The sequence below is a fragment of the Patagioenas fasciata genome, chromosome 1 (genome assembly GCF_037038585.1).
Source record: "Patagioenas fasciata isolate bPatFas1 chromosome 1, bPatFas1.hap1, whole genome shotgun sequence".
Taxonomy (NCBI): domain Eukaryota; kingdom Metazoa; phylum Chordata; class Aves; order Columbiformes; family Columbidae; genus Patagioenas; species Patagioenas fasciata.
In genome coordinates this window covers 148,345,482-148,369,040 of record NC_092520.1, presented here as the reverse complement: position 1 = coordinate 148,369,040, position 23,559 = coordinate 148,345,482, and the positions used below count along the sequence as shown (strand labels likewise).

At 40.2% G+C, this 23,559-nt stretch overlaps 1 protein-coding gene across 6 annotated transcripts in view; it reads left to right on the top strand.

Annotated features, from left to right (window-relative positions):
* The window catches only part of FGD4 (FYVE, RhoGEF and PH domain containing 4), a 118,237-nt gene that overhangs the window by 44,526 nt on the left and 50,152 nt on the right, over positions 1-23,559 (top strand). The window contains exon 1 of one of the 6 annotated variants that reach the window (XM_065842595.2): positions 14,121-14,273. The exons of 4 other annotated variants lie outside the window; for them this stretch is intronic. In XM_065842595.2, coding sequence (XP_065698667.1) covers positions 14,258-14,273 — 16 coding nt within the window. In that variant the 5' untranslated portion in view covers positions 14,121-14,257. Of the gene's footprint in view, positions 1-14,120; positions 14,274-17,390; positions 17,452-23,559 lie in introns of those variants that run through there. One more of the 6 variants, XM_071817196.1, reaches the window with a different exon arrangement.

The window sequence follows — 23,559 nt, the reverse complement described above, 5'->3', positions numbered from 1 at the left end:
TGAATACTTTTTTTTTTCCTTATTAAATTTTACTTCAGGTCACTGGGTCAGTGTTGATTTGCAGATGCAGGACTTAAAGACTAGACACTCTTTAATCCATTTGAGCATCTGGCCTTTCATAGTAGAAATCCCATTTCTGTGTGACAGAGGAACTGTTAAATGTCTGTTTGAAATTAATGATTTTTTTTTCAAAGATTTTTTTAATCTTTGGTAGATTATTACAAGCGGCTCTGATGTTTATGCTTAATGCAAACAAATGAGGGTCAGTGTAATCTGTTACATGATCTCTTGAAGGAGATTTACTCTGAAATACAGGCTTTGGGGGGCAGCAGAGGTGATGGGTCGTACTGAGTAGGGTTTTTTTGGGGTGTTTTGTTTGCTTGGTGTTTGGTTTTTTGTAGAGAATAAGATCAATTTAGGTACATTATCTCACAAAAAAAGGACATTTTGAATGAACTCTCAACTAAATAGTGCCTAGAAACACAATCTAGTATACAGTGGGCTCATAATAATTTTGCTTCAGGGCACTTGTCATTAAATGGTAAAATCCTGAGTCAATATATAGGAAACTGGCTTGCATATAAACTATCACAATTGTTTTCTTCAAACAGACAAGTCTTTCTGCTTTTCGCTTGACACATGACTCTGGAATGCTGTTTGGTATGACTTGGATTTATTTATACATTGTATTCAGGCTGCTACTTGGTGGGCCTTTTAAACACGCGTAGTTCTCAATACACGCTTTTTCCTGCCATTTACTCATGTATTCTGACCATTAAAACGAACAAAAAATCCCAGGCTCTGTGCTTTCTCCTTATAGCAGCATGGCTATTTCAAGGTTAAAGCCTGCAGCTCTCTCTGAAGGGCCAACTGTTTTGAAAAGTCCTTTTGCCTGTTTACAAACTGTTCTCTTTGCAGCTCCCATGAAATAATGGAGTCCTCGGGATGCTGGATGTGGGAGGATAAACCCGCTGACACAGGCACTGCTGCTGTTGGGCCGTTTGCTGGGCCTTAGTCATGTAAAATCTCTTTCGTCTTTTATGCTTTGTATGGGTGGGGACAAAATGCAGCCATTGGCACTTTTTTTTTTCACAATGCTTGAAATTGCTGTACCAGAGTTTAGAAAAATCAGAATTGTTGAATTTGTTCTACAGCAGATCACCCTAGTAAACTGGTGCAGTGAGATGATGAGTAAGTAAATGTGAGAGAATGGCAATGTGCAGATTAATGAGGTGTCTGTGAATTGTGGCAGGTTTTGTTAGTCTTTTCCAGAGAGGCTTGTATTGTTCTTTGTTGTTGAGGTGTCTAGTTGAAGAACCTGAAGACACAGAGCTGTTCTGCAAATATTTTCAGACAACATTCTTCCCAGAGAAAACTTGTTCACAGTTGGGAGAAGAAAAGGGTGGGGATAAATTGCTGCATGCCAGCAACAGAATATCATGAAGTGGAATTATTTTTGAGGTGGGTTGGTGTTGTGTTTTGTTTATGTTTTCCAGTTCATCCAGTTGCTCTTACTAAATGCGATAATTAGCTGTTCATTTTAAGTATAAAAATACTTCTTGGACTGAAAGATACATGGGAAATTTTTACTTTTTGATGAATATCTGAGCAAAGTGAGTACTTGAGTACATTTGGGAATGTGGAGCTCAGGACTAGAAGGAGCCATTTGGTCACTGAGGATTTTTGTGGGTTTCTTAACCTGCCCCCCTTCTCCCCTCTCCCCCCCTTCCCCACCCCGAACTTACATCTCGTTTAGATGTTCAGATGACTTTTCTTCTGGCACACTGAGAACCACAGGCTGTTTGTTACTGGCTATAGGAAATGAATGAACTTTAAACAAAACTTTATAGTGACCAAAAGCCAATGCTATGTTGTGCTTCAGAAACTGAGCAAGAAAGATTGAAGTCATTGCCAGCGTCACGAGATTCCTGTTCGCAGACACTTCAGAAAAAACTCTGCTACCAGCAGGATGCTTACCTGGACTCAATAGCCATAGCCAGTCTCCAGTGCTTCAGAGGAAAGGGAACAAAGGGGTCAAATTCTGAATCAGAGGGAAGAAGAGTCTTATAGTCCAGCCAGATGGCCAGTAGTAGTAGAAGTGCTTTTCCAACTGCCGATCTTTGGAGGATCATTCACTGCAGTTTTTTATGCTTGCTCTTGACTATCTGTAGACATCTGCTGGCCTGTGCATCCTTTGGACTGTGCTTTGATGCCAAAGAAGCACTTTACCTTCATGAAGTTCATATAGATGCAGCTAAGCCTGGTTTTAAAATGTCACAACTTGTAGTGACACTTTGGGGGTGTCTAAATAAGTAGTTGTGGTCATAGTTCTCAGTATCCAGTCTATATTTGATAGCTCTGATTGAAACAAAGTACCATGCAAGCCTTTTTAGCAAAGACTCATGAACTGGGTATTGAGGCTTCAGAATACTTGAATTTCAGTCTCTTCTACAGTTAAGGGTTTTGTTTTGCAGGCATTAAGTATTGCCATGGGTGGTGTGGTGTATTCCCTGGAGTAGTGTTGAACATAGCTGCTGTTTGAGTAGTAGAGGGAAAATTAGCTCAAGAGCTTGTAATATTACTTGAAAGAACAAGTTGATTCTGTAATGAGTTATTCCTGCAGGGCATGACCTGAACTTCTCACTTGGAATTTTTGTTCCTTTTAGGTTTTCCTCAATCCTGGCATCTCTTATGCTCCTGCAGCCCAGTCCCATTTCCTACATGACATTTGTGTTGTGTGTGTGTGTGGTGGTGTTTTTTTTTTTTGTTTTGTGTTGTTTCGTATTCCCTTGATTAAGGAGGTCTCTGGTGCTCAGGAGGATGAGTGGGGGCATGAAGTGTCTTTTCTGTAATTCAAGATTACCCTGATTGCTTCCCATATCATGTTTGCAGGAGTTACATTGAGACTGAAATTTATTACCTTAGAATAAATAATTTGATGCTGTTTTTACTTGCATTCAACATGGTCACGTATTGTATACTTGTTAAGTTCCCTAAAATATCAAAAGAGTTCATAGGTTATGTAAGATTACCTGTTGCTATTCTTTAAAGATGCTGCGCTGCTTTTCTTTACAGCTGTAATAGTTCTCTGACATCTTGATGTGCCAAGGCAGTTTCCATGACTAATTTTGATGTCTGTTCTCTTCAGTAGCTCTTGTTCACACCATTGCTTGGAGCCCTATGTTGCTGTCAAGACTTGACCACCCACTGTAACGCAACTAGCAAGTGTTTTTGTCCCTTGGCTTGTCAACATTTCTATGTATCAGTTTTAACTGTGGAAGCTGCTGCAAACAAATTCTTAAAGATAGCTGCTATAGGCAAAAATAAAATGGAAGACTTAGTGGTGGAATTAGAGCTTTACCTAAGAATTGGAACACAGCAGTTAAATGCTAACACGATGAAATAGTCACAGTTAGCAGTGTGAGCACTGTTTGCCCTTAGTAAAGTCAGCAATGCTGCACCCTTCTGTTATCTGCTCATATCTATTATTTTGGGTAAAAGCTCTTTTTAAAAACTTAGTCTAGAACACTGTAGTCAAAGCACCTTGTCCACCAATTTTTCCCCATTTTACTACTTGTTCTGCAAGCTGTGGCCTAATTTCTGCCATAACAGGATAATTACTGTCTGTGGATTTTTGTATGTGTTTAGGAAGCTGATCTTATTGATTGTAAAATATAGTCTTTCTAAACATTTGACTTAAGCAGTAAGACAAATCTGGGAAAGTTACGTTAGTTGTCTTACTGCTGATGTTTCTCTGGGTTGAATGAGAATATTCCAAATATTTTGTACTGTTGAAAAATTCTGAAGACTGCAGAATGTGTTTTTCCATGCTGCTTAACACAGTAGTAAAACTTCAGGTGGGAGCTGAGGGCTTTTTTTGTGTGTGTCTTCTGTGGGACATCCTCAGCTTCTGTGAATGATTCACAGAGCTTTCAAAGTGTGATGGTACTGCAATCTGGTATTAGACCTTTTTAGTGCAAAACAATGCTCAGGACATAGTCATGACGAGACGGAAAAGCCGCTCAATCCAACATTATCTACTTAGTTCTTTGATACTGTAGTGTATTAATCATGTTTTGATGGATTAAGATTTTCTTTGTAGATCACTGAAACTGCTTTAATCCAGTTTATCTCAAAACCGGGTGGCATTTTAGAATCTCTTTCTGTAAGAAAGACAACAATGAAATTTGACTCTGTTTTGTAGCTAACATGTTGTCTGATTCTAGCTTTTTAGTGTTCATAGATAGCAGTAAAAGAACTGGAGGGAAAAGCTTATTGATTGCTTCAGTGTTAAAATAAATGATGGAAAGCTATTACTGTCTGCCTGATGAGGTCTGGGGTGTGGATAGCAATAATTTAAAGAAAATTATAGTTTCATTAGTGCTGATGTGGTCTCTGTAAAGGCTGTGTTTAACTATTAGCTCAACTTCACTATGTAAAACATATGCAACTGTCCCTGATCTTGCACCCTTATTGCACCAAAAGTTGAAATGCACTTCTGCTTTTTCTTATTTGTCACCACCATCTGTATTGTAACTTTCTGTTTTTGAAAGAATTTGTTTGTGGAAGTTCCTTTTGATCACTTTTCTCTGAATGCTTGAGAGACACAAGGCTAGATGGACTGGAAAAAAGCAGGACTATGTATTAGTGGCAAGGTGAAAAAAAACTCTGTAAAGGAAGTCCTGATTTGTTGACTGTCCTATGAGTATTAGGTTAAATTGGCCCTAGCAGGACAAAATCAGGAGACTAAGGCTGTTTATATACTTGAGGCAGAAGGAAGTAGTCATGATTAGGTAGTGGAATTTTCTGTTCTGAGACCTTGGTCTACTCAAAGAAGTCCCTGCTCACAGCAGAGGGGCTGAACTGAATGATCTTTACAGGTTCCTTCCCATGTAAACCATTCTGTGGTTCTATAATTTCAGGAACTGATATGTTCTGGAGAAAGTTAGTCTGATGCCTTCTATAATGTGACAGGGAGGACGGAGAAAGGTGGAAAGGGAACATGAAGTGTTGTGCTGTCAAATATCTTTTTGCAAGAAAGCATGGAGTGAGAGTTAAGGTAGAATAGATTGAAAATGCCTATACTGTCACATCTTATGTGGAAGTATAAATGGGAGTCAGGAAGAGATTAAGCAAAATCATGGTGACTATGTCTTCCAACAACTGGTAAAATACAGTTGCACAAATGTGTCTGCTGGCATGGCTGATCCCTGAAAACTGATACTGGAAGCTGTGCAGATTGGGGCAAAGATAATTGTGTGTTTGCTGCCTTCTGCTGTAGGTTACCCAAACATTTGCTACTTCTTGTTTTCAGACACAGATAATTTGATTTAATGATTTTTTTTTTTTTCCTGACCCCATGGTTCGTGCACTTTTATCTACTCTGTATATGTATTGATGTTTCTTGTGAATCTTCCATGCTGATTTTTATTAACTCAAACCAAGAGTAAATTTGTACTTTATTTTTCGTATCTGTCACTGCCCAAAATTGTTTTTTTTTTTATATGGAAGCAAAATCTCTGTCACTGCATTCTGACCTGTTTCACTTATGAGTCTTTTACTGTTTGGATTCCTAATGTGGCAGGATAATATTTAAGTTGTAGATTGTGGTTGTCTTTCTGTTTAAGGTTGTGGGGTTTTTTTGGTCTTTTGGGGGTGTGCGTGTGTGTGACCAAAAGCTAAATTAACTGGAAAATGATGGTCTGTGCTGCAAAGATCTTAAACGAGTGATACATTTAGTCTGTGGAGGTGAATGGTGGCACAACACTACTAGGGTAGGTCACAAACTTTTTCCTCTTTCCTTTTTTCTGTTCTTCTTTGAAGAAGGTATGGGTTTCTGTGGTAGCAACTACAACATGGTCCCAAACTGGTGGGGCACCAGAGCTGCTCTCCTAGCTTTGCACTATCCAGCTCTGCTGTTCTAACCGTGTACGGCTGGCAGGAGAGTATGGTGGCAAGTGGGAATGTCACCATCAGAGGTAATGCTGTCCCTGAAGAAGGAGCAGCAGCTGCAGTGAAGGCAGGAGGCCTGAAGAAGCAGCCTTCTCAAGGGAGAAGGCATGTCAAGGAAAAAGCAGTGAAGGCAATATGAGAAAAGGCAGAGCTTCATGGCCAGAGCGTCTTCTCTTTGTATTGATTTGCTAATTGTGTTTTAGTGTAGCTGAACAGATAATGTTATAAACAGTAATTTCCCTAAATCATAACTTCAAACTTTCTTTCAATTTTGTAATATACAGATAGGTAGATACAAACGAGGTATAAGAAATAGTGAACTTTTTTTTTAAGCAGGAGAATTGGCAAATCCAACCCAGTTGATAAAGGCAAAGCCTTTGACCACTTCCCACATCTAAAACCAAAATCCTTTAACAATTGCTGATCTTTCTTTGCTAGAGAAGATTAATTGAAAAATGAATCACAGATTCCTGGATTATTTTTTTTTTAAGTATGGGAAGTACTTTAAGCTACAGAAAAACAGCTTTATATGATTAGTGTAAAATATACAGTTGCCATAGCAAAAACACTCTTGATAGAATAGATATCAGTGACATGACACTCAATGATCTTTAATATAGTTCTTTGATTTTGTAGAACTACAACCATTTGATTATTTGTTTGTTGAATTTTGTAGTTCCTTGTATTACTTTTGTGCTTCAACCAAATTGCAGGCATCAAGATGCTACAATAACACATGCTGTACAAATGTAGGACAAGACAGCAGGCTTTTCTCCTAAGAAATTATATTGCATGTCCTTTTGGTTTTTGTGCAGGCTTTCCCTTTGGGACACATGATACAGCTGAGCTGGAAGAAAAAAAAGAAAAAAGATGGAAAAATATTGCTATTTACTTTCTAATTATGGCATGGTAGTTGTTCATCACACCTGCTTTGAGATTGCTTATCTTAAACCCAGTTCCTTGCACGAGAACCAGGAGAGCTACTAGGGGAGGGAATATTGAAATAGTAATTGGTTTCAGAACTGGGAGGAAAAGTGTCCTTACAACAAACTTGTTTCTGTTTTGGGCTTCAGATCCAGAGTCTCCCCCCATAGCATTGCTCACCTTCCTGGAGGCTTAATACCCATCTTTTGAAGGTGCTATTGTTACTTTTCCTCGTAGCAGCAGTCCTGAATAACCATTCCTAAACTCTCTCCCTCACAGCCCACTTCTGTGTGGACTTTTCCTCCTCCTTCCTCTTCCTGATGGTCACTTGGTCATTTGCTTAATCTGGAAAATTTTTTCCATGTCTGCTTCCTCATTATATACCTGCAAATCTCGAGTTACCAAAAACTGTTTCTTCTTCCTCATACAACTGTGTGGCAGAGCTTTAAGGATGCAGCTTAACAAGACAATGAATTAACTGTGTCTGTTTCTTGGAAGGATTTTGTTCTCACTCTGTTCTTCTCTCCCACTTTCTCCTTCTGTTGACACTGATGCTCATCTGACCCCATGGACCACCTCAGCCTGCTAAATTAACAGAACAATCCAAAAGAAAATGAGTAAGTTTCTGACAGATGAGTGAGCTGAACTGGCTTGCTATGGTGCAAGGGAAGACCCAATGAGAGGAGAGGAAGAGCCAGATGTTCCTTTGCCGGTAGCCAGCCACTAGCTTGGCAAAACGTAGCTCTTGGGCTGCATGCAGATTTTCTCATCTTGCCTCTCCCAAGGGTATTGGGAAACTATGTGTGAATTTAATCCTTCATGTACTCATTCAAGGGTCCTTGTCAATGCTTCACAGCTACTGCATTCAGTCATCATTAACCTCTGCAGTCCTTGGGCTGACCCACACTACTGTCTTTGGGTGAGATGCTGGAGCTGAGTTAACATGACAGCTTGGCACTGGGAAGGGCCATCATGTTTTTTCTGTCTTTGCTGAACTATGCAGCACTATGGTCCCACCACACACCTCCTGAAGTTTGTCATATTGTACAAAACATTGATTCAGCTTGCTCACCTGGAACAGCACAGTTTGCTTTGCCTGCCACTTTGCATTGACTTATCGCGGGCTGGACATTCTTTTAAGGAAGGAACATGATATTAGCTGCAAGGGGGAATGATGGAAGTGGGATCTGTTAATCTTGGAAGCAGAAACACTTAGCTGAAATGCAACACTAACCACATTCTTTTGGGCTTCATGTCCTTTTCTTTGGCAAAGATGGTAAACTCCTGCACATCCATGTGGTGGTTTCTCTTGTTTGTAGCTCTTGGTACTTGGCTGCTTGAATTTTAAAGCCATTTACTTTGCCACATTTTGGCTTTGCAGTTTTACTCTCCACCCATGGTGATTAGACTCAGGAATGCCCATTGTATACCCCCTTACCATCAAAAGAAACAACAAAGCACCAGTGGTAGGCCTTGCTTTGAGCTCTTTCACAGTGCTCAAAAAGTAGAGGATAGTCATCACTTCAGTACAGCAAGAAGGTGCAGGCAGGAATGGATGATCACCTTCACTTTAGCATAGTTGGAGCAGTGCAGCTTTCTCCCAATTTTTAACCGAGACCAGTGTACGTATCTGCAGATCCAAAGGTGTCCTTTGATTTGTGTGCCTGCACCCCAAGTGGATTTTCAGACTTTTTTGTGTTGTTGCAGAAGTATCTGTTCAAAACTACAGTATTTAGCAAGTTGTGTGCCTTGTTTGTTTTGTGGGGTTTTTTTTTTGTTTTTTTTTTTTTTAAAGGTATGGTTTATATAACCATTCAGGCTTCTGCATAAAATCACTTGTTACTGGTTTTAGACTATCCCAAGAATCATGAGGAGTGCAGCACATGGAAGGTCTGACAGAAGTAGGAGGTCACTTTGCGACAAGGGTGTTTGGTGTCTCAATAGCTAATCCCATTGTCTTAAGAATAGCTGTCAGCCAAGTTGAACCCCTCTGCAGACTACTGCCAGGCTTTTGAGACAGGCTTTTAGTAGTACCTCAGAAGCTTTTTTGGGATAAGGACTGTGGTGGGTTGGTCCTGGCTGGATACCAGATGTCCACCAAAGCTGCTCTATCACTCCCCTCCTCAGTTGGACAGGGGAGAGAAAATATAATGAAAGGCTTGTGGGTCAAGGTAAGGACAGGGAGAGCTCACTCACCAACTACCATTGTGAGCAGAACAGACTTCACCTGGGGAAATTAGTTTACCCTACTCTGATTTGATTGGTAATAATAAGAAGTAAAACTAAACACCTTCCTGCCACACCTCCGCCCCAGGCCTAACTTCACTCCCAATTTCCATACCTCCTCTGCACCAGTGGCACAGGAAGATGGGGAATGAGGGTTGTGGTCAGTGCATCACATGTTGTTTCTTGTTGCTCCTTCCTCCTCAGGGGGAGGACTCCTCACACCCTTCCTCTGCTCCAGTGTGGGGTCCCAGTTCTCCACAAACTTCTCCCATATTGGTCCTTCCCACAGGCTGTAGTTCTTCATGAACTGCTCCAGCATGGTCCCTTACATAGGGCCACAGATCTTGCCAGGACCCTGCTCCATCATGGGCTTCCCATGGGGTCACAGCCTCCTTTGGGCATCCATCTGCTCTGGCGTGGGGTCCTCCATGGGCTACAGGTAGAGATCTGCTCTACTGTGGACCTCCACGGGCTGCAGGGGAATCTCTGCTCTAGCAGCTGGAGCATCTCCTGCCCCCTCCTCCTTCAACGTCATTGGCTTCTGCAGGGCTGTTTCTCTCACATATTCTCACTCATTCCTCTGTCTGCTATTGCTGTTGTGCAGTAGATTTCCCCTTCTTAACTCTGTTATCCCAGAGGCACTACCACCATCACTCATGAGCTCGGTGGCAGGACTGTCTTGGAGACGACTGGCATTGGCTCTGTTGGACGTGGGGGAAGCTCCTAGCAGCTTCTCACAGAAACTGCCCCTGTAGCCCCCGGATACCAAAACCTGGCCATGCAAACCAAATACAAGGACAAAGCATGCTTTCATTTTTGCCCAGGACCAAACTGCGGTGCTTTTGAAGTACTGGGATGAAAAGGAGAAGAGAGAGGGGTAGATAAGTGTGAGCCAACCACAGCTACTTTATGGGAGCCCTGTGAAAGGTACCGTTTTAGGTGTTGTTTTTTCTCTCCCTTGGACATATTGAGATGTCTAAAGATCTCCCACAGGGAAAAAAAAAAAAGTTGGGAGGTGCTTTTGATACCGAGAGTTTTAGAAGTACTCATACCACATTCTGTGCTGGGAGAGCTCATGGGTTACTGATCCCTTTGGATAGGACAAAAATAATGTTCTCTGTCACTGGCTTGCAGAACTGTCATGGTTTAACCTAAGCTAGCAATATAATCATGATAGCTGCTTGCTCACCCCCTAAATACGGGAGAGAATCAAAAGGGAAGGGAGAAACTTGGATGGAGATAAACACAGTTTAATAAAATAATAAGATACTAATACATTACTGGTAAATACATATAAAATAGAATATAAAATAAAATACACTAAATGGAATATCAAATAAAAGATACTCAATGCAATTCCTCGTGAACTCCATCCACACTGAACAGCCAGTCCCAGGAAACAGCACCTGGACCCAACAGCTGATGCTGGAGAGAGAAAAGAGGAACAAGACAGGCCCAGAGGCCTCTGCAAGATGGCAGGATTGCAAAAGGCTGAACTAATAAAAGTCCCAAACAGAACTCCCTCAACTCTGATTAAAAAAAAAGTGAAGAAGGTGAAGAAAACCCACTCGCCTTAAATATGAAGCATGATGCTAATGAGATAGAATACTCTTATTCATCAGTCTGGATGCCAGTCAAGCTCTGCCCCATCCATGCCCCCCTTCCTCGGTGACTCACACCTGTGGACAGAGCACTCAGAGTGTTCTTGCCTCTCAGACCAGAGCAATTAAAAACATTAGCTCTGTCCTGGGGTGTTATCTCTTGTTCTCAAACAGTCTAAATAATGACTTTGCTAGCTATGAAAAAGGAAGGTTTCTAGCCGCATGAAGAAAAATTCACTAATTTTTCAGTCAAACCAGCATGAGAAGCTTCATATCATGTCCTGATGCAGCATCCTCAGCAAACTTCTTCGAACACTTTGTGCTTGAAGTTGAGACTGCAGTAATGAGGAGCCAGCTGAATACAGCCATTTGGAATGCTGGGCTGTGATTCACCATCACATGAGCTAATTTGTTTTTATGGGGGTGTGTCAGTGGCATACTGCCTATGTAGCTCCGTAGTACTTAGTTTGGGTTTCCTAAGAGCACTCATACTCACGTGACTTCCTTCTGAAGTCCTCTTTTGTCACATTAAGCATGCTCAAATAAGTCAGGTACCTAGTTTGAGTCCCCTTATATGCAAAATAGGGAAAATACTGAGAGAAAGCTTGTGATGTTTAGTTTGAAGAGTGCACAGCAGTGGAGAACAAAGTAAGTGCTGTATTATTGCAAGACATTTGTAAAAACTTTTAATTATTGGAGTGATGAAGTCATATAATGAACCAATAATTTTGATTTAAGGTAACTTAGTTTCATAGAACTAGTCTGCTGTGCAAGTCTCTGGACTAAGAACATGCAGTTTGACTAGCCATGTTGTTCACTTGTTTTAGTAGTACAATTTTTAATTACTCACTAATGAGAACGTTTTAATTAACTTGTTCTCCATGCCTCTTCATCTGCGTTTTAGAGAAACTTAGTAATCCTATTTTTTTAATTAACTTTGCTTTCAAGTTCACAGGCATGTTCTGGTGTCAGGTAAGACATAGCTGCACCTCTTGTTGATGAGTTTTCATCTAATACTTGATAGCTGCATTGTGCAGTTTGTACTTTGCATATTTCTTAAAGTAAGCAATGTTGGGTATAAAACTCATGTGAAACCACAGGAATAAGTTAATGAGATGTCCCAATCGTATAAATTCTGATCTCTCCCAAATCTGCTTATCTGCAAACTAATCAAATGGAGAAGAAACAACTAATCTTTTATCTGTTTTTAAAAAGGAGGAGTGAAGAGTTAAGTGTGTGTTTTGAAATTGGGTTTTGGAGACTTCTTTGCACCTGCCTTAATGTTGCTCCTTGGTTGCCTGCATGGCCGAAGGTGGACCTTTTGGGGATGATCAAAGCTCTGATCTCTTGCCTGTTCTCTGCATTGACCCCTGTAGCAGGGACAGAAGGAGAGCAGAGTCTGGTAGCTCAAATGTCATCCCTCCCACACACATCACTTTACAGTTTGTAACAGTTTCTGTATACGTTTCCACAAAACAGAGACTTGATTTCCCATCTGGCCCCTACTTCTCCTTGGGTGACCCATCCTGTTACCTTACCATGGTCAGTAATGAGCATTTATGGAGCTGCTTATTGGAACTAATTGCTTCTTATGCTATTTTGTAGCCATTTGCCTTGCAGCATTCCAACCTACTATATTGCTTGTGTGAAAATTGAAAACTTTATTGCTGATCCCATCTGACTTTAACCTCTGTCATGTACTTGTATGACAGGCATTGTCAGTGTGTTCTCCTGGTTAGGAAGAGTACATCAGGATGAAGAAAGGCTGACAAAGCCTCACTGGCAGGTGGACAAACCAGGCTGGTGGGGAAAAGGGTTTGTTTCAACTATAGGAAACTGAGCAGAAAGTGTGTCTTCTCTACAAAGGTTTTTCTGGAGACAGATATTCTGTTGTAGATGTACTTCATGTGGAAACTCGAGTGAGAGGGCAAGCTTTGAACTCTTGGAGGTGAACTTTAAAACAGAAAAGTAACCTATGCATTAGAGTTACCTTAGTCTGGTTATGAAATTCAGTTACTGTTGTTTTAATGATGCATCGATGACCTAAGTGAATAAAATTTGCATGTGTCTTTAAGAAGCCTGCTATTTCTTGCTAGGGGTATCAAGGATGGGGAATTGCAACTTCCTAGCCCAGCAGTTTAAAAATAAATGCTCTAAACAACAAAAAAAAAGTGCAAATCTTGATCCGAGTGCTGAAAGTAGGTTCCATTTAGATTTCAAATCTGTATGTGTGGAACTTGCATCTGCTCATCTCAAGAAGAAAAACACACCAAAGTTCTGAAATAAGTGAAGGAAAATAGTTGTTTTTACTGGCTTTGGCAATACCCCCTCTGTTCAACATCTGTAATAGAAAGGAAATAATTAGCTGCCCTATTCCAGAGAGCTGTCTCCTCAGTGAAAAACAGATATTCATAACAATGGATTGTTTTGCAAGTGTATTCCCTGATACCCTTCAAAGCAGCTCTGCAGCCATGTGCTTCTACATTGCTTTGAATGTGAGGACTACAAGTGGCCAGTGATGGACGTGGCTGTAGGGAGCTGTGGTTTGGACCAAGGCAGTGGTCGAAGATGACCTCAGCTGCAGCAAATGACAAGCTGGCTGCAGTATTCTGATTCATGTTATCCAAACTGACAGAGCTGGATTTTAAATCCTGGTTTCTTTCTCCTGCTGGGATGAAAGTGTGCCAGGCTGCAATCACATGGTGTGCGAGCTGTTGTGTGAACAATAGGGAAAAGAAAAAAAAAAGTTACTTTTAGTAACTTTTCTTTTCAGATAATCCTTTCACTTTTTAAAAATGGGCATTTTCACAGTTCAGAATTCACTCTAATATCTTCGTATTTTTTCTGGGAACACTGTATCTAGCTTTTGCCATTAAAAAAATTATTTTAAATTATTCTAGTAAATTTTAATCTGTGCCAAATAAGCTAATGTTTTCATAACAATTCTTTAGTGTAGACTTTTTTTTTTTGTCACTGCTCCAGTATTTTGTGTGTTGTGTTTACTTCAATACAGGCATAAATTTAAATACGGATTATGCAATGAAAAAGATTATTAGAAATTAGCGTTGTGCAATATAAAGGGAAAGTACCAACCAGGGAAATGTACGAATTTGTCCTTTAACTTTGCTCTTTGAAATTAAAGCAGTATCAATGCAATTAATAGTGACAAAACTTTCGTAGTAGCTGAGGCATTAGACAAACAACTTAGAGTAGTCCCTCCTCCTCCTCCTTTCTCCAGCAGTTTGTAGGTTACATAAGCTGATTTCTTTGTTTTTCCTCTTTAATAGTGAACAGACTTCACTCTCTCCTCTAAGCGGACTGCTTTGCATGCTTACGTTTTTCCTCTTAAAACAGGCTTGCCTACAAAGAGGAGGAGCATAGCATAATTGAAAGACCCAGCATGTAAACTGTCGGCATATACCGAACATCTGGCAAGAAGTCCTTGCTGGCCGCTTATAGGCCTTGTAAATAGGATATATGTGAGCCTGTCATAGGGTTATTACAGTTGTGAAATCAGTTCCTTGGGCGGTGGTACTGGATTATATTTATAAACAATGTCTTCTGAACCAGGTAAGGCTGAACAGGATGCTTCTGTTAAACCTTCATCTCTTCGAGACTTGGGGGGTGTATTTGTGTCCCCAGAGGTGCCAAGAGTTAAACTTTTCTAGTTTGAAGCAAAAGAAGCGGTGAACATTCAGCTGCCCTGTGATGCAATACGGCTGGAATGCTCCGGTGGCTTTTTCCTCCTATTCTCAGTAAATGAGCTTGAGGTCTCTTGAACTGCTTGCCTAATACATCTGCCACACTGAGAACTCTGCTGCTTTTGGCTCGTTTTGCCGCTGTTACCACCAGCTTGAGACTTTCTTAAAAGCAAATCAGTTTTGTGATGTTTGTAAGTGGGTGTTGTTTCTGCTTATTTACCAGATGCATTGAGCTCTGTTTATAGCTGCAAAGTTTCTACAGGTCACTTCTGTAAGTGAGAACTTGCTCTAAGAATTATATCTGTCATTGTTTTAGGAAGTAAGTGTGCACTTCTGACTTATGCTCAGCTTTTCACATACAATACTGCAATAACTGATGCTTATGCTACATTTAATGTATGCAATTGACTTCCAGAATTAATTATTTCTTTTATTGCACCATCCCATGAAAGGGTTGGATTTTTTTCATTGCAAATATGCTTGTAACGGATTTTTATGAATACTATTCAAATTACTATTTTGCTTTACGTGAGGGCATTTTTCAGTCCTGAGAAAAGTTCGGTTTAGGGTAAGTTAAATTAAAATGCTTACCCAGCCATAACAGCTTACTCTAAGACAGTAAATATTCTAAATTAAGTTTTCCACAGAGAGAAAGAGCAAACAGATCTGTGGAAGGATTGGGCTCAGAATGCTGCTTTCCCTCTGGAAAGCCCTGTGAGACTAAACAGAGGAAGGGAGTCACTGGCTGAGCTTGAGAGATTTGCTGGAGAAGCTTGAAGTAGATCCATGTGAATAGCTCTACCCCAGCTCTCCTGATTTCAGTACTTGTGGGCATCTGCTTTTTCTTGAGTACAAAGAACACTTGTTTTAAAATAATTCTGTTGGCTCCTTACCTGTTTTCTGATCAAGTTTGAAATTGCCCTTCTCCCTCTAGCTTTTGATAATCAACCAAAAGAATGGGAGTCACACCTTTCCTTCCACTTTTTCATTTTGCCATATCCTGAGAAAAGTCTACATGTGGATGCAGAAAACTTTTTTGAAGTGATCTAGCTCCTGAGAGCTGTTTTCTAGGATCTGTAATGCCTAGTCTTTTCCTGTAAATGCAACATTAAACCCATCCGGATTTTCAGGAAGCTCAGTGTGGTTGCATACTATTTTCAGTATTACAACTCATTTTCCCTTTAGACTTTTGGCTTATTTTGGGTTATTTCAGCTTGCAGAGGATTTACACTGTTCGCATCTAACAGTGGCAGTCTGAATGTCAAATGTTATCAGTGAAGCTGTGATTTCTTAATTTTTTTTAAATGTTTCTTTTTCTGTGATCAAATGTATGAAGCACAAATATACTTATATGTGCTTTAAGGGTGACATAGGTAATACTATCAGGATATTTTCCAGGCAGTGTTTCCCAGACTCCACTTAGAATTTTATGAAAGCAGTTAATGCATGAGTGGACTATGGTGCAAATACCTGGCTTGAAGGGTAAGAAGGGATGAACTTCTATCAGCCTATAGAACAGTATAGAGATATCTCCTAAGGTGATTCTCTCAGAATGTTGTGAGAGACCTATAGGTGTAGACAGTATGCATAGAAAAAGTGACAGCAAGTAGTTCCAGTCTGTGTGGGTTTGAAATTGAGTGGACAAATATCCCTGGACTCTCTTAAATAGTATCTGAGAGAACCAGCAAGTCGTTTGCTTGAAGCACTGGCTGCCTCCGGTCCAAAATGGAAAGAAATCATTCCAGTACTGACTGTTGGGACTGGGTGAGAGGGGAGTAGCACACCTGAAGGGACAGTGCCTATAGGAAGGTATACATTCATATGACAGTTTATTCATTGCTATTACAATGTGCCCAAGCAAAGCAATTTTTCCAAGTACTAAAGACCCATAGCAAGTATGGAAAATATGTAGAATGCACCTTTTCTAGGGCTTTGATGCTTTTGAAGACTGGAGCTTTACAGATATATATATATATATGTATTTTTTAATGATAGCATTCACTATAGGATGAAAGCATCACTGAAAAACTGATTTCAAGCAATCTCATTTTGAAAAGCTCAATGATACTGTGACTCAGAGGTCAGCAGAGAGTTAAATGTTTCCATTAGTACCATAACTATGCTTTGCTTTGTGACTGCAGCACCCTGAGTCTTATGTTAGTCTTTTACATGGTAGGTGCTATACAGTCTAATGGTTTACGTCAATGTTTGTAAAACCCAGGGAATTTGTTGAGTCTTCACTAAAAATTAAAAATAATTATGGAATGCTCCTCTTCCACATCTTTTCTCCTCCCTCCCCCTCCCCAGTTTATGATTTTCATAAAACAAAAGGATTAAATTCTTTTAACAATGAGTTTTGGATTTTAGCAGTGCCCGTATGTTCCTTACAGTTCGACAGGTAATGATTGATCTTGAGAAGGTTAGGTAGTTAGGGAAAACAATCTTTCCTTTAGATTGACATAAAATACTTAACACATTGTGACTACTCTTGCTTGTTAAAAGCCCCTTGCAACCATGATCTGTCACTAAAGAAAAAGGAAGAAGGAGCAACAACTGGTTAAGGTCAAGTAAGGTGCAGAGGGATTGGAGTATTGCCAAACCTTGTATTAGGAAACTAAATGTTTAGCCTTAAACAAACATTATATTTTTAAGAGTCATTTCATAGAATTTTTTTTTTTTCTCTGTGTTTTGGAAAACCTTCTTTCCCAACATGCAAACCATCAGCTTTTTTTTTTTTAAATGAATGTTTTAATACTCTTTCTTCTGATGCCAAAAACTGAGGCTCTAAGGAAAACAGTAAATATTGCATAGGAGTCAGCAACATTTTTTGTTGGGCTGCAGTTGTGTGAACAGCTGAAGTGATCCGGTGGGCAGTTGCTGCCAAAAGGCTGCCCAGTCCCTCCCTGGGACTTTCCCAGACTTTTGGTCTCCTTCACAAACCAGTCCAGCTCACTCACACAGCACAGAACTCCTGTGGCAAAACCAGTGTCGGCTTGGCTGCAGAGGTTACGCTGGTCTGGAGAGAGACCCAACGGGTGTCAGAGCGGGTGAGAAATAAGCAGCTGGAGCTACGGGGATGTGGAGGGATAGAGGGGATAAAACTTTCTCTTCTTGGTGGGGGGCTGTCTCGCTCTGTCTGGGGTAGCTGCTGTTGGGGTTCGAGCAGCCTTTTTTGGTCCGTTCTAAGGCCTCAAATGTTTTCATTTTCAAAACGTTTGCAAAGCGAAAGGTTGCACGTCATTCAGATGTGTTGGGCAAAACTTGAGCTATTACAGAGTTGTTTCTCTTCATGAAATGTTGTTGGGCTTAATGTTTTGGGGTTTTTTCTATTTTGTTTATTTGTTTTTGTTTATTTGTTTTTGGTTTTGTTTGTGTTTTTTTTTTTTTTTACATTGCATGACTTTTTTTTTTTAAAGCATTTCCTATCCATTTGCGCACTCAAAGATAAACATTCATATGACTGTTAAGCTTTTTGGAACAGTATGGTAAATATTCATCCATGTCTTCATGAAAACTTATTTTACTTTTTGCAACTTAAGCTTTATGAAAAGGCATTTTAAATTCATCATATAGTTGTGTTTTGTTTTTTTTTTTCTTTTAACAAAAAACCTGTTTTAAATGGAGATTGGTAAACAGAGGAGAGGACTAAACAATAGAGTTGTTCTGAATTTCTATATCTCAACCAGTTCATAGTATAAAATTAGAGCTGTTTCAATTTGTATAATATTCAAGAGGCAGCTGTACTGATGTGCATGTCTTAATCTGGAGTGAGTTCTATGGATGGTGCAAACGGTGGTCAGCCCTGGCAATTTAGGGTTAAGGAATTTTTTTCCTCTTTGCCTTCCTTCCGTAAGGAAGATTATGAACCAAGGAGTTGGTGTGAAGTGATGAGCACGCTCTTTTTCCTTATGGACAAGAGACAATGTAAAAGCTGACATAGTTATGGGAGGCTTTAAAGGGACTGGACAAGGAAGGTCCTTCTTCAATAACTTCACAGGAAAGCCCTAAATGTACTTAAACCAGGCTTTTTTTGTGGCTATTCTTACTCTTTTTTTTTTTCCAACCAGGTCAAAAGCAGGAAGCACTTGAATTCTTGTGAAGTGTCCAGCTTTGGGTTCTTTATATTTCTGGTTTGATGCAGTGAGCATTCCCAGGGAGCTTCTTGTTTTTCTGTGTTTCATAGATGATGGTTGTTAATTACTTGGCAGGAAGGATTAAGTGTTTGGAGAGCCTGATGGCGAGCTGCCTGCCCCAGGCTGGGGCAGGGGGGGGGATGACAGGCATTGGGCACCCAGCAGCTGGAGCTCTGCACAGCTGCACCCCTGGTGCTGCTGGAAGGGACAAGCAGCCGCGCTTCCCTCTCCACCCGCGCTTTGTTCTTTATTAAGTGCATAAGTTTATATTTACTTGTAGTCTTTCAAATGACAGGGAGTAGCACCTGGTAGCCTGTTGTGATGTTGTACAGTTAATACTCTGCAGCCTGTTCTTTGATGAGGGCATATTACTTTAAATCTCAAGCTGCACACTTTTAGAGAATAGATTTTTTTTTTTATTTATTTTTTTCCTTTCCTACTGTTTGCTCTGACCCTGTTGAGTTATGATTCAACAGAATTAACATTATCTAGTGGCTTCTTGCTTCTGGAAAGGGAATCTTGTCTTGCATCTTTGCCCAAGCTCCGGTGCATCTAAGGTGAATGAATGCATGAAACTGGCTGCTTTATTTTTTTGGGAGAGGTTACATTTCTGATGGCATAGCTTTCCCAAACTGCCTCTGGGGCTAAACATGTGCCAGCACTGATGCACAGAAAGTGGTAGGAGGAGGGAGGTGAGTGGGTGGAAGAACTTGTGTCCGTGACAGTTGGCTGCTGGATGGGCTTTGGCTTGTCAGATGCTGGCTGGACACAAGGACTGCCTCAGCAGTTGGAAGTGGGAAACAGTTTCCATCGATCAGTGGTAGTTTTGTTGGCTTGCATTGAATAATTTACTTCTGTTTGGATGTTCGGCTCTTCTGCATCTTGGATATATTATGTTAGATATTTATATCTTTAAATTACTTGAATGCTATCAGCTTGTATATTTATTCAGCATCTGCTCAAATCTTCTGAAATAATAGATCAGTTAAAGTTTCAACTTTCTGTAATTAAATTATTTCTTCCTCCCCCCCCCCCCTCCCCCCCCCAATGTGGTTGTGTGTCTGGTTGGTTGTCTTTTGGGGTTTTTTGTTTGTTTTGGTTTGTGTTTTTTAGCATCCTGCTTCTAAAAATGCTTTCTCTTAGCAGTCCTTTTATCAGCAGGAGTATCTGGTTTCATGTCTCAAAGCATACGGGGGCTTTCTAAAATAGCTCTGAGTTGAGATGAACATGAAATAATTGCACAGACAACTGGGCCAAGTAGAAGATGAAAATGTCAGTGACTGACTTGTTGGAGAAGTCTTCTGAAGCAGTGCATGCTGAGCAAAATGGTGATATTTGTAGTTAGATCAAATTTATCTTATTTTTTAAAAAAACCTGTTAGTATTTGTCTAAAAATCTAAGCACACTATTTCATAACAGTTTATTAATTATAGGTCTTTTTTGCATTGTCCCAGATATTACTGTACTTGCCTAGTAAGCATATGTTAATATATCCTCTTCAATCATTCCACTGGTTTGTATGAGATACAATCAGCTGCATTTTTCCTTCACATGACTGCAGTAGTGCAGGTGCTCTCCTTAATATGAAGTTAGATTGTGCTGCCCAGCATGGTGTAATACTGTTTATCTTATATATGATAACAGGAGGAAAGTAAATAATCTGAAGACTTGACAAATAAAGTGAAAAAACCACAGACAAGTGGTTCTTCTGTGATCAGTGAGTCTGCTTACACAAATGAGGTGTCTCATTTGTTAAGTAGGAGCTCAGGACATTCAGAAAATCAGGATTGCCAGGTATGCAAAATAAGCTTGTGTCAACTGAAAATTCAGTGAAAAAAAATTCAGTGTTAATTAAAATAATGGTTGAGGGGGCACTGCTTACACAACTCTACACAGAAGACTGTAAAAGGAAAAAAATTGTTAGGAGAAAACTCAGTGGAGGTGCATCCTGTTCATCTTTCCTCACGCTAGGGTTCATTATTAATGCAGTAGCAATTAAAAAAGCCACACAACCTTACTCAACTCCTTCCTTCATCAAGCGTGCAGGAAGCTGTAAAGAGCTGCTGGGGCGGGGAGGGGAGGAAGTGACCCTTGAATATAGAGCTTGTCATTCTTCCCATGATCATGACCATGGAAGAGGTTGATGTACGTAGTCAGGGTGCTCCTGGGACTTTGTGAAATACAGCCACATGAGAAGCCATCATGTGTTACAGCACTGGCAAAAGGTTGTGCTGCCACAGAGGGAGGAATTACCTGAAGTTACCTGGTGTATAAATGAGGCAGTAACAGCAGGGTGGCTCACTTTGGTGACAGCATCAACTTAGCCTGGAGTGATGAAACTGCTGCTACTTAATGTACATGTATCTTGGGGGGTGTGGTGGGTTTCATTTTTGTAGGGGTTTTTTATTTGTTTGTGGGTTTTGTTTGTTTGCTTGTTTGTTTTTTCTGATAACCCTGTGGTTCCTACCTCTGTAAAGTTCATGGTATTAATACATGACTTACAGGGTCAGGAACTGTGGTCACTCTAAAGACTTGTAGATAGGTTGAATAAAAAGAAAGAAAAAATATTTTCCAAAGCTACTGAGAGAGAGATTGATGTTATTTTATGAAAAACAGACTATGAGAAGTCTCTACAAGTAAAAGAACATTATTGCATTTTTGTATTTTGATTTTAGGCTTGATAATACATCTTCAAATACCAAAGTGAAAACAAGAGTTTGAGGGAATATTTTGTAATACAGGAACTAAGTATAATATGTGAAAGAGCAGTTCTTGGTTCCTGTAAACAGAACTCCTCTTGCTTGGAGCTCTCTCTTCAATCATATGTCTTTCTGGAGGCATGGCTTGAATGTTGCTTGCTTCTGTGCGCATAAGAAACCTCTGTTATTCATTAAATAGTTGATGAATGACCACTATCAGCAAAGCTATTGTCCCAGTGTATGTGATTGTAGGTGACTCATAAGAACCTTAGTGGGAGAGATGCTGTGTTTTTGGCAGAGGACCTCAGTCATAAGCTACTGCTTTCAAACTGCAAGCTGTGCATTGGCAACCTCTTCTAAATCAGTGTTTTCCAGTCAAGGGAGATGCTGGTGTGCATCAGCCTCCAAGCTGGGTAGTTCTGCCTGCTCCCTCCAATGCCCCTGCTCTCCTGTGGCAGGTTTCTGGAGGTCCTGCCAGCTGAGGCAGCTGCTCAGTCAGTAGCCAGGCCCAAAGGTTTGCTGCCTCCCCACCCTGTGCTGGGGGAAGAGGTGGGAGTAGAAAACCACAGCAGCAATGGCAAGTACTAAGGTTGTCATGTTATCTCCGTGACTTGCAGCCTTTACAACCTGCCTCATGAGCAGTGCTCTGTAATTCTGCCTGTGTTCATCAGCAACCCCCAGCTTCTTTGTCCCTAAGGTGCCTCACTATTGATTTCACCACCAGTTGCCTCCAAAAATTGGACAACTAGTGAGTGGTGGCGCTGCTAGACTGCAGGTGACAGTGTGAAAGCAGTGGTGTAGCAAGGGAGAGTTGAAGATGGTGACTGCAGGGGACTTGTTCTCAGAAGCCTCAAAACTGTCCCTTTTAATAGAGTTTTAAAACCTGTTCACTGTTTCTTTTTCTGTCTTATTTTACGTGAGTTGTTAGTGTTCATAGTATATGCCACTTGGACTTCTATAAAATTAACTTTGAGTTTTAAAGACTCCACATATTGAAGGTGTTTTTTTTGACTTCCCTCACGTTGCATCTTCATATTCCAGATTGTGCCCTCTCTGATGAGGAAAGGACTGTAATAAATGCATGTTGCATGGAGAAACTATAATTATTTCTCAGGAAATAGTTTTTTGGGCTCAGTCTGGGCGAAAAGCCATTTGAAGTCCTGTACAGTGCTTTTTGTTTCACTGGAATTTTGTTTAGTTGGAACAGCACCAGCAGTGCATGTTAAATTATTGTGTTAATCCAAAATTTAGACAAATATTGAAAAATAATTCCATTAATTTCTGACTTACTCATTTTACTGAGACTCACAGCAGATGCGCAGGTCTGCCTGCTTAGAAATGACTATTGGATTAGAGCCAAAAGAACAAAGATCACAGCCAGACAGGACAGCAGACAAAGGCACACTGAGTCTGCCTGCTGTAGCCAGGGTTGGCAGGACATTTGTAGTGAATATGCAATTCACCATTTAGTCCTTTACTTTGCATGATATACAGTGGACTGAGTCTGAGATAGGAGATTATTGATGTTAAATCTTACTTTGTTAACATTTCAGTGCTTCCTTGTAAAGCTTGGACATTTATACTTAAAGCAGGTAACCTAATTAAATGTGGTGGCATCCATAGCTGGTAGTTTGGTGTACTGTAAGTATTTAGTAGCAATTACTATACGCTCTATTTTAGCTTAAAAATGAAAGTTACTGTAGGAAAGATTCACGGTTTCTTTTGCCCAGGAGAACTATAAAGCTTGACAAAACATAGAAGAGGGAACATTGAATACTTGGGTCTCAGGAATACCCGCAGACCAAACCAGTGCAGTAATGTCTCATCTTAAACCAAGCAGACATGAGTATGTATCTACTTTGAATTGGGTTCTATCACCGACACTGTGCACAACCCACCTTAGTTCATTAGAAATGACTTTTGAAAGAATTTCACAGTCGTTTCTCAGAGTATCTTTTGTGTGTTGTCCGTGGTTAAACTTGCTTGTTTCAGTTCTCCTCCTGTATTACTGCTCCCTGTGCTTTTTTAATTGGCTCTCACTTGATGTTGTACATACCATGATTTGGAAACCTCTGCTCTATGTTACTGTGTAAGGCAGCATATCTACCAAGAAGTCGAATATTTTCTAGTTCTTAGCAAGTATTGTGTAGGAAGTGTTTGGCCTACTAGTTTTAAGTTCAATGTTGTTTCATCTGCTTAACCTCACCATCAAATGTTGTGAGTGCATTCAAGAGTCATTGAACTAAAAAAGCAATGTTAATACACTCTTTTTCTCTATACAATTTATACCTATCATATTTACTTGAAGATTTATTTACTCCAG